This window comes from Felis catus, chromosome B2 (assembly GCF_018350175.1).
Source record: "Felis catus isolate Fca126 chromosome B2, F.catus_Fca126_mat1.0, whole genome shotgun sequence".
Taxonomy (NCBI): domain Eukaryota; kingdom Metazoa; phylum Chordata; class Mammalia; order Carnivora; family Felidae; genus Felis; species Felis catus.
In genome coordinates, this window is record NC_058372.1 from 30,548,200 (window position 1) to 30,558,275 (window position 10,076).

The 10,076-nt window shown below is 54.2% G+C and overlaps 2 protein-coding genes across 2 annotated transcripts; both read right to left on the bottom strand.

Annotated features, from left to right (window-relative positions):
• Positions 1-149: 149 nt before the first annotated feature.
• Positions 150-3,568, bottom strand: DDAH2 (dimethylarginine dimethylaminohydrolase 2). Its single transcript, XM_003985937.6, has 7 exons — positions 3,182-3,568; positions 1,988-2,350; positions 1,777-1,876; positions 1,580-1,653; positions 1,298-1,417; positions 661-810; positions 150-471 (listed from the first exon to the last, which is right to left on the bottom strand). Exons 2-7 carry the CDS (start codon positions 2,282-2,284, stop codon positions 355-357), a joined length of 858 nt encoding a protein of 285 aa, XP_003985986.1. The 5' UTR covers positions 2,285-2,350; positions 3,182-3,568; the 3' UTR covers positions 150-354.
• Positions 3,569-3,723: 155 nt separating this feature from the next.
• Positions 3,724-8,948, bottom strand: CLIC1 (chloride intracellular channel 1). The gene is made up of 6 exons (XM_003985936.5): positions 8,686-8,948; positions 6,534-6,643; positions 6,192-6,317; positions 5,926-6,032; positions 5,126-5,307; positions 3,724-4,120 (listed from the first exon to the last, which is right to left on the bottom strand). The coding sequence occupies exons 1-6, from the start codon at positions 8,722-8,724 to the stop codon at positions 3,959-3,961; spliced, it is 726 nt and encodes a 241-aa protein (XP_003985985.1). The 5' UTR covers positions 8,725-8,948; the 3' UTR covers positions 3,724-3,958.
• Positions 8,949-10,076: the final 1,128 nt, after the last annotated feature.

Sequence of the window (10,076 nt, forward strand, 5' to 3'; positions counted from 1 at the left end):
CAAACACCTATGATAGGGCTGGGCAATGAGTCAGTAAGTGCCTAATGAGGGTTTGATGAATGAAGGAGGCCTCCTTCCCAGCACTAACCCCAAATTTCAGCCCTGCCCCTACCCCTCTGCCCCAATAAGACACAAGCCACAACCCAGTCTAAAAGGTCGGTTCTGTTTATTATCTCTGAGGAAGATGACTCACCCAGTGGACTCTATCCTTTTTCCCACACTAAGCCCTCCCCCCCCCATCTTGGGGCCCTCTCCCCACTACTACCTATTCACTGTCCTCTATCTAAGCCTCCTTCCCCTTCTAATCCCTATGCTGCCCTACCCCTGGCCAGCCAGGACCCCAAGGCCAGGCCCTCAGCTGTGGGGGCGTGTGCTGAGCACCAGGCAGAGGGAGCTGAGCCCAGCGCCTGCCTTCTCCAGTTCTGAGCAGGACACAGGTACCAGCGTGACATCAGAGAGCTTCTGCAGTGCCTGCAGGGAGGATATAAAGTGAGGAGAGGGGAGTAAGATCCTGAGGCCACAGCCAGGCCCTTCTTCTAGCCAGCTCAGGGTGGCACCACCCATGCTTCCAGAGATGGTACCCCTTCTTCCTCCCACTAAGAAGGCCTGAGAACCCTTTCTCTGGTTGGTGGCAGTGGTGGAGCTGCTGCCTTCCCTCACCTCCTGGCTATTAGGCAGGTCCCCGCCTCCACGGTGCAGGAGAAAAGGGGGCACACCAGGCAACCCAGGACGCAGAAAGAGACAGTCAGCAGCTGCATCATCTGGGAGCGTCAGGGACGCATAGGGGTGGTCCGTCAACACTGCCATCGCCTGAGGGAGAGGAAAGAGGAAGTGCTGAAGCTCAGAGGGCTGAGGACACAGTTACATTTGCTGTATAATAATGCTAGCAAGCACTTAGCCCTTAGTATGTGTCAGGCAGTGTTCTAAGTGATTTAGTTACCTCTGTTCCACCTCATACTCACATGCACTTCTTTCTACCTCCAACCCTCTTCTCCCCCTCTCCAGCCCCTCCCAGTCAATTTCATGCATCCTTCAAGTCATAACTTAGTTGCCATCTTTTGGGAGTTACTTGAATTCAACTCGGGAAGATGATGTGAATCTGCTGTGTTCCCTGTCCTTGTCCTGCTAGTATAACAACTTGCTTTCTCACAGGTTTTCACACTAGATAGTCCGCCCCATGAGGGCAGGGTTTGGAGTTAATTCTCTGAACCTCCCTGCTTTCAGCCTCTAGGGCCGGGAGCCACACCCACTTTTGTGGCCTAACCCCAACCTGCCCCACCCCTGCCCCGCCTCTCACCCTGACAGCCTTTTGGGCGGCTTCGCTGCTACCCGCTACCACAGTGCGGGGTCCCCCCATGCCGCAGAGGCCGCGCAGGTGGGAGGGGCTGGAGACTGGCACTGTGGAGACAGCGAAGTCCTAGGGGCAACAAGGGAAAGAATTCAGGGAAGTGGGAGGAGTGAGAGGATTCCCTAAAACACAAGCTGCTTTTGGCTCCTCCCTACGCCGCGCCCCACCCCGCGCCCTTCCTACCGCATCAGCGCCTGGCTCCCCCAGCACGAAGCTGGTCCTGCTCCTCACCCGAAACGTGTCCGCCACGATCTCAGCTCCTCGGTGATTGGTCCACTTGGAGAGGCCTACGAAAAACTCCCGGCCTGAGCCCAGGGAGGCCGCGGGGGTTTAAGAGCGAGAGTGAGTTGGAAACAAGGCCCGACATGGCCCACTCTCAACTCTGCTTCCCAGTGCAAAGCCCAGGAATGCAGGCACCTCAGCCTCACCGGTAAAGAGAACATCAGTGCCATCCAGCGTCGCGTTCTCATCTCCCATCTCCACAATCCGGAGCCCAAGGTCCTGAAGGGCTTTGCGGACTCCATCGACCTTAGGGCAGGAAAAGAGGGCGCGGGGCAGAGACATTCCCACCTGCAATTCTTAAAACCCCGTACGGCCAGCTACCCCTCTCCTCTTACCCACCCGCACCCTGGCGCTCACCTCCGGCCTGCGGGCGGGGCTCCAGGGCCGCGTGATTAGGGCCGTGTCCCCTTGGATCACGGCTGTGTCACCGAGAAGCGGTCCCAGCGGCAGCGACTCTTCAGGAGGCAGTTCTAGCAGCTGCAGCCCCAATCGCTGCCTCAGTTTACCCCCCAGTACCCCGTGCTCCCTCTGGGCTTTAGCCAGGTCCAGAGCCGGGAGGCCAGCTCCTGCACCCTCCCCCGAAGCCAGGCTCTCTGGGACCCCCCGGATCAGGGCATGGGAGCAGCGGCCCAGCCCCTCCCCCGGCGTCCCCATCCCATCCACACAGTCTCCCCCTCCGGCCGCGCTGATTTCTTAGTTTTCTCTTTTTACTTCACCTGTCTGGGAGAAGAGACAGAAAGGGAGGAGGGCAAAGAAAGAGACATGCACAGAAGGGCGTAGGGGGTGGTTAAGAGCGCCCGGGTCTTCCTTCTGCCATCTCCGGGCGCCCCTCCCACTTCGCCCCACCCCCTCCAGACGTTCCCCTCCCGCCAACTCCATTCCACCCCGCACCCTTCGGGGTCTGCTTCTTTGGAGGGAGTCCGAGGAACAAGACCGGGACCCCTAATCCCTAAAACACCTGTTGCCCCTGTTCGGGGGCTTCGCGAGGTCCCTGCTAGGCGCCCCTCTTGGCAGCCGCTAGGATGCGCTCACTCCCTAAAAATGCAACGGTCCCGCCCCCTTAACCCTCAGCTGCTCGCTGCCATAGGGACCCGAAGGGAGGCAAGGGACCCAAAGGGGTTATGGGACAGGAGACAGCTGGGGAGATAGTCAGGGCCTGGGAGATGGAAGTTCTGAATGCCCAACAAGAAAGGGAGAGAGGGGCAACGAGGGAGGAATTAGAGCCTAAGGAGTTAAATATCTTCTCTCCACCCCTGCCGGTCCTGCTACCCCTAGCACGACCCAGTAGAAACCAGACCGAGTCCCGGAGGACTGGGAGAGGTCTAAAACGAAATCCAAGGGGCGGGGAAACCGGGGGCGTGGTCCCAGGGAGCGGGCACCACTCCCGGCTCCAGGACCGTCTCCCCGTCCATCTCCCCCAAAGTCTACCCAGCTCAGCTCCGCACCCAAATTTCGGCCTCCTGCACTCTGTCGGGTATCGGGCACGGGCCCGGCAACCTCAAACTCTGGCCCGCACACGGTCCGGGGGACATCTCCAACCCCTAGACTTACCTCTAGCGGCCACCCAGACTCCAGCGCTCTTGTGTTCTTGGCTGGGGCCCCACCCCCCTGAGGACAGAGTTGGTTGGAGAAGGGAGTCCTAGTCTTCAAGCCTCGGGGGCTGGAGCTCTTGGCTTTTGAAGGGTCCCTGGGTAAGGCGAGCTCAAGAACTACGGTGGGGCGGGGGCGCGACTGTCTGGCGGCTCCGGGGCATTGTCTAAGCGGGACGGGGCGGGGCTCCTCGAGGCCACGCCCATTCCGCCCTGCTACGCCGCGCCCGCTCCACAGGGACTGCGCTCCCCTTCTCCGAACTCGGCCCCGCCCCGTGAGTGCTGCCCAGGCCCACCCAGATATGGAGGGCCCTGTCGGCTGGGCAGCAAATGCGACATGGACCGCAAGACAGCGTTATGGTGGACCGGCACGAAAAATGGAAGCCTGACCACAAATACCCCTCTTCTAAATTCCTGGCTTCTGCCCTGAGCTCAAGGTCACTGACCCACCTTTCATTCTGTGTTACCCACACTGCAGCCCCCTTTGTGCAAAACGACACTACATTTTCATTCTGTATTTTATTACTGAAATACATTGTCCTACCCACACCCCCACACAATAAAAATCTTACCTAGATTCCCCATCTTTCCCCTCAGCCCCCCAGTCAGCCCTACATAAGTGCTCCAGGATTCTCTGCCCACTGGCCATTTTGGAGTGTGTCCATTGGGTAGCCACGTGGAAACCACCTGGTGCCTTTGTGGAGAAAATAGAGGGGGGGCACAGAGCCCCAGGAGGGGCTTATTTGAGGGCCTTGGCCACTTGCTCGTAAGCCAGCTCGATCTCCTCATCATCTGGACAGGTAGAGGCAAACTCTTCCCGAGCATAGGCATTGCGCAAGTATCGATGCACTCCGCGGAACACCTCTGGGATGGAGAATCCCCTGTACTTCTTACATACCACCTGGGGGTGCAGAGAGGAGAGGGACCAACATGTTAGCCTCAGGGGAAGCCACAATGGCTCTTGGTCTTTCCCTTCTCCCAAGGCTTACATGATAAAATCTAGCCTTCCTGTCCAGGCATTCAAGAACCTCTACTATCTGGCTTCTCTTCCTGTAATTCTTATCTCCCATATGAATCATTTTCTCCAATGGGCTTTCTAACTCCTCGCTTTCTCCTACTGTCTTCACCCTTCCTCTCCATTTACTGAAATCCTGGTCATTTATAACCTGTTCCCTTTCAGACCACCCCATTCCATGGTGCCACTTCTCTCCTTGATTATATTGAGATATAATTCACAAATCATAAAATTCTCCTCTTGAATTTCCACAATAACTTTTGTCCTATTTTTCATTTGGCTTTTATCATGTATTATTAATTCACTTTCATGTGAATGTTTTATCTTCCCAGCTAGATTTCAAATCCTTTGAGAGCAAGAACCAATCATTGTACATCTTTGTGTCTTTCAGCGTCCAGTACACAGTTTTCAATACAGAGGTCTGTAGCAGACTGACATTAGGCCCATGTTTCACAAACTAAACCATAGCTTTGAGGCTAAGACAAAAACATGGGAACTGGCAGTTTTCATCTTTCATCACAAGAGGAAGTGGAGACTGATGCTATAAAAAGAGTTAAAGCTCTGATTTTAGGAAAAGTCTGCTTTGTCTTATCTGGGGATTTGGCAGTGACAGAGATAGGAAGAACACTCTTGATAGCAATACTGGGATATGTTACTCTCGGCCAATCTGCTGCACCCACAGCCTATGTCACGGAATGTAATTCTCTCAAGCCCTGGTCTGCAGCAATGGCTGCCGAGAAGGAATGGGGTAGTATCTGCTATTGGTAGCAATCCACAGAAACCATCCCAAGAAAGAAACCACCTTAGGAGTGGTTGTCATGGGAAACCTGTGTGGGAACTTCTTAAAGAGCCATCCAGTGGCCACCTTCTACTCCTACAATGACCACCCACCTGCACTATGTGGAGCTTTGGCAACAGGTTGCAGTCAGCCAGAGTGAGCTCATTGCCATCCAGAAACTTCCTCTGAGAGATACCCTCATCCTCAGCACTGGTCTCATCCACTTCTTCGGGGAGAGGGGATGTCAAGTAATTGTCTAAAACTTTCAGGGCTTTCAGGAGCCCCTTCTCCAGATCTGCGCAAGAAAGGGGAATTGGTAAGAACATCAAAAGATCAACATAGTCCGGGAGGACCTAGGGAGTGGAGGGTGAATGAATACTAATGGTGAGGCCAGTCCAAGAGAATAATACCTAACACGAACGTAGTTTTCCATGTGTTATTCTAAGCACTTTACACACAACAACTCATCTAATTCTCACATCAACCCATGAAATAGGTATTGTTATCCTCATTTTATAGATCTGGAAATGGATTTACAGAGAAATTAAATGAATTGCTCAAAGTCACACAGCTAGTAGTGTTTGTACTCAGGTAGTCTGGATCTAGAGTTACTGTTCTTAAGCACAACCTATTCTGCCAGAAAACAGACCAGCAGCTAACCCAACTAATGTCCCCAGTGGGGCTGGAGAGACTAGGTAAGAAATGAGAGAAGCTTAAAGTCACAGCCATCATAAATACGAAGAAATATGGGGCTTAAGTAAAAGTAAGGTGGCTGGGGCGAGAGGCAGTGAAGGTTTGCCAACATCTGCTCCATCTCCCTGACAGCTGAATTTCCAGGTGCTCCTAATGTTTCCCAATCCCTAGATCTTCTCCATTACTCCTAGGACCCTGGCCTCCAACCCTTGAAACTCACTGTCATTGAGTGCTGGGTTGGAATTCTTGATGTAAGCAGAAAATTTGGCAAATATGTCCAGCCCAGCCGTGTTGGATTCAGGGTTCAGAGCTGCCAACTTGGGGTACCTGAAAGCCAATGGAAGAAACAGGATAAGATATCTTCCGGGAAGGAGCCTCAGCTCCCCTGCTCTAGCCCCTCACCATTCCCATTTTCCATTTCTTCAACACCTCTTTTTCCTAGAGTCTCCCAGTTACCCACTCCCTCCTTTCCAAGTGCCCTTATACCTGGGAGGGCACAGCACAGCCTCCAGAAACTCCTCAATCTTGTTGGTGTCTGTGTGCACTTCGGTGCCATACAGCAGGAATGGGAGCTGCCCTCCTGGGCACAGCTTCTGTACTGTCTCAGTCCGCCTGGAGAAGAGGCCAGGCATCAGGACAGGAAAAGGGGGTCAGGGAGAACCAGAAAGGGGAGATGGAGGGATGTGGGAAGAAAAAGGAGCTCTGGGTAGGGGGAGGGGGGGAAAGGTGCAGGATGAAGGGCTAGGATTAGGTGAGTGTATGTGTGTGCATATATGTGTGCACATATGTGTGCACCAGGGGTGTTTAGAGGAACAGAAATTGGCCCACCTCTTGGTGTCAACAGTGGTGACGTTGAAGGTGACTCCCTTGAGCCAGAGTACCATGAACAGTCTCTGGGAGAAGGGGCAGTTCCCAATCTTGGCCCCATCACTGCCAGCCTGAAAAGCAACCCCCACCCCAAAGTTAGGCCTGGTACACCCCACCCAACCCCAGACCATTCTCTGAACCTACTACTCCCAGATCTAGCTGTTTTCTGCCTCGTCATAACATTCAGTCTCACCAGTTAAAGCTCCCCCAAGAAGTGGGCTCTCCACTCTGGAGGTAGAGCAAACCTAGCGCAGATCACTGGGAACATTTTCTGCAGAGGGCAACTTCTGGTTCCCCAGAGGGGTCAGGACAGGTGGGAATGAGGCAGAGGGATGGGGTTTTGGAGAACTTGGAGGATCTGGACCATAGAGAGGGAAGACTAAACAGTAATGCAGTTTTCTATATGCTATTCTCAGCACTTTACATACAAACACTTATTTAATCCTCACATCCATAGAGAGGGACTTGGTAGGTTAGAGGCCTGGATTCCTGGATTCCTGAACGGAGTAGAGTCTGCAGATTGGCAAGGTGCAGCAGGGTTTGGAAGCCAGGGTTCTGGTTCTTTATGTCTCCACCAAGCTGTTTCTGGCAGCCAGGTAGGGGAGTCAAGGAGCCCAGAGCCTCACCCTAAAGATGTAGAGGGCTTTGCAGAGGGGGGCTGCCCTCTAATTGGCAAGTGGTGACCTCATCCCCCAAGGGACCTCCCCCTAGGCTGAGGGTGATTCATCTCACTGTGTCTCCGGCATTAGCAGCTTCCTTCCTGGCAAGGAGTGGGGGCAGGGACCTGTGAGGCTGAGGCCTGGGCAGCGGAGGGCCACCTCCCTCTTCCCCACACACTACTTGCGGGATCTCCCAGCACATGGCCCGTAGCTGCAGATAACTGTCCTCACACAGGACCCAGCGCTCTGTAGAGCAGCCTCACCCAGGAGTAAAAATAGCCCTTGAGGCGAGTATGAGTGAGGTGGGGACCACACCTAAGGGGGGCGGGCCCAGGCACGGCTGGGCACAGGGAGAGGGAATGGCTTCCCGAGAAGCCCCAAGCATAAAGAAGGGGGAAAGCGTCAGGACGCACAAAGAAGGATGAACAAAGAGGGGGAAGTGGAGAGAAAGGCGGCAGGAAAGTGAAGGGTGGGGAGAATGTGAAAACAAGGAGACACAGATGGAGAGGGAGGTGCAGAGATGAGGTCCAGGATTGGGTAAGAATGCCCTGGAGTGGGGAGGGGAGCAGAGCAGCAACGGTGGAGTCTGCGGTCTGTGTTTTCATATTCTCAAAGGACCACCGCTCTTCATCCACACCCACAGAGAGAGGAGAGAGTTGGGGTGACTCTTTTTCTCCTGTTTCTAAAACCCCTAAACCATGAATGCCCTAACCCAGGCTTCCCCCTCCTTCTGATACCTCTCTCCACCTATCCTTGTGGGAGCCCCAGCTAAACTCGCATCTAGCGACCTCCTCTTTTCTGGCTTCTGCAAGTCCCTGGTACCCTTCCGGACCCACCCCATCTCCAGCCCCGCTGCTATAACTCCACTTCCACTCTCTCACTTCCTTCCACCTAACAGTCCTTCCCCATGGATCCCCTCTCGGCCTCCCTTACCACACCCTCTCCCTTGAAACCTACCTTGCCACACACACACACTTGCACATTTCTCCAAGTCTCCCCCCAAGACACTCCTCACTCTGGTCTTCTCATAGGACCACCTGTCCTGATGTTTCCCTCTGACCCTCCAAACCCTGTTGGGTCCCACTGCACCATTCTCCCCCAGTCTTTCCTATCCGACCCTTCCCCTAGCCTCATCAATATTCTCAACTCCTGGGAACCCTCCTAAGGCTGCTGGAAACTTCTACAAACTTTTCAGGATTGGGCATAGAATTCTCATTACCACCCCCCCCACACACAAACACACACACGACAATTGTCTTCCCTTTCCGAAGCCACCCCCCCAACACACACACACACACACACACACACACACACACACACTAAAGATTGCACGTGGGGTTGGGGAGGGGGTCAAGGAGGGAAGAGATTGGGGAGTTAAGGCTGGAGCGGGGTAAAGGTGAGAGTTGCCTTCCAGGAATTGGGAAGCTGGCCTAGGAGGGAGAAGGTGTTCCTACCTTCACGAACAATTCGACCTGCGGTTGTTCTTCAGCCATAGTTGCGACGGGGACCAGGAAGCGGTCGGCGCTGGGGAACTGGGAGGGGCCCGGGCCAGGGAAGGCGGGTCTCACAGGCAGGGATTCTCTACCCCCAGACCTAGGGCTGTCCCTTCGGCGCAGCACAAGCCGGATCAGACCCGCTTACACGAGACGCGACCTCCCCACCAGCCCAACGTACCCCGCACCCCGCTCCTCCAGCTCTATCCCCTCCCGGGCTAGATCGGGAGCCGCTGACTCACGGGCCGGGCCCGCCCCGCCCTGAACCTGGGGAGGGGACTGGAGGGGGCGGGACTCGACGATCTAGGGAGTAGGTCCAGAAGGGAGATCCTCAGGTCTCTTCGAGGATAAGGGATGGGGGTGTTAAAGAGAGGGAATCCTGGGAACCTCCTCGTTTCTCCGCCAGTCTCTTTGAACACAGGATTTTTTTTTCCTGCCTCAGTTTCCCTGCTGCATTAATCAGAGGACACTCGCACTCCTCCCTCACACGAGAAACAACATCAGCAGCTTGGTCAAGCCCATGAGGGTCTAGGGAAGGAATTTTAGAATGTGAAGGTGGTCGTTTATTCCCTTTTCCATATTCCTTCCAGACTCCAGGAGGACAGGGACCTGGAAATGGACACTGAGATTGGGGGAAGAGAGTGGTGAAAGGTAGGGCAGGGGATGGGAAGGGAGACAACCAGGCCTTGTGCTAGGGAAACAAGAAGCTGAGCCAACGGGCCTCATCACTGGGGGAGGTCTGCTCCTCCTCAGTAGCCTGGTCAGCTTTAATACTTCCACTTCTGCCCCCATTCTGGGCCCCTTCCTGTGCCCCTTGTCCTTCTCTGACTGATTGATTGAAGATGGGAGAAGCGGGGAAGGGTGGGATTTTTATGGCCACAGAATAGAGCTGCACTGATCCTGGAGGGGATGGTAGCTGGTCCTATTATGGAAGAAAAAAAGCAAAGATCAGATGGAATAATGTAAGTGGAGTCCTTGGGGACACAAATAAGTAGGGAGGCAGAGGAAGAGTAGCTTGATTTTCGAGGTTCTGTCAAACTCTTTATGATCTGCTGAAAAATGGCTTTATAATACATCCTCCAAACTGGATATATTCCAGCCTCCATATCCCGAATCTCCCTCCTACCCTACCATACCTTCTCTTTCTTCCTCACCACTTGCTCACAAGAGACCTACAGTTCCAGAAAAACATGGTGGAGTGCAAGCATATAGGAGCAAAACAGGCCTTGACACTTAAAGAAAGGGAGAGACTTGGGGGAGGACTGGGGCAGAGTGAGAAACATGCTGCTGGAAACTAACAGTTAGTGGTTTCCTCTCCTGCTTCCTTTTCTGTGGGTTTTCTCCTCTCTGGG

Coding starts and splice junctions, on each gene's coding strand:
- CLIC1 (XM_003985936.5), bottom strand. CDS start 8,724: ATGGCTGAAGAACAACCGCAGGTCGAATTGTTCGTGAAG. Junction 6,318..6,533: donor ACCACTGTTGACACCAAGAG/GTGGGCCAATTT, acceptor CCTCTTCTCCAG/GCGGACTGAGACAGTACAGA. Junction 6,033..6,191: donor GCTGTGCTGTGCCCTCCCAG/GTATAAGGGCAC, acceptor ATTGGCTTTCAG/GTACCCCAAGTTGGCAGCTC.
- DDAH2 (XM_003985937.6), bottom strand. CDS start 2,284: ATGGGGACGCCGGGGGAGGGGCTGGGCCGCTGCTCCCATGCCCTGATC. Junction 1,418..1,579: donor TCGTGGCGGACACGTTTCGG/GTGAGGAGCAGG, acceptor TGTTGCCCCTAG/GACTTCGCTGTCTCCACAGT. Junction 811..1,297: donor CCGCCCAAAAGGCTGTCAGG/GTGAGAGGCGGG, acceptor CCTCTCCCTCAG/GCGATGGCAGTGTTGACGGA.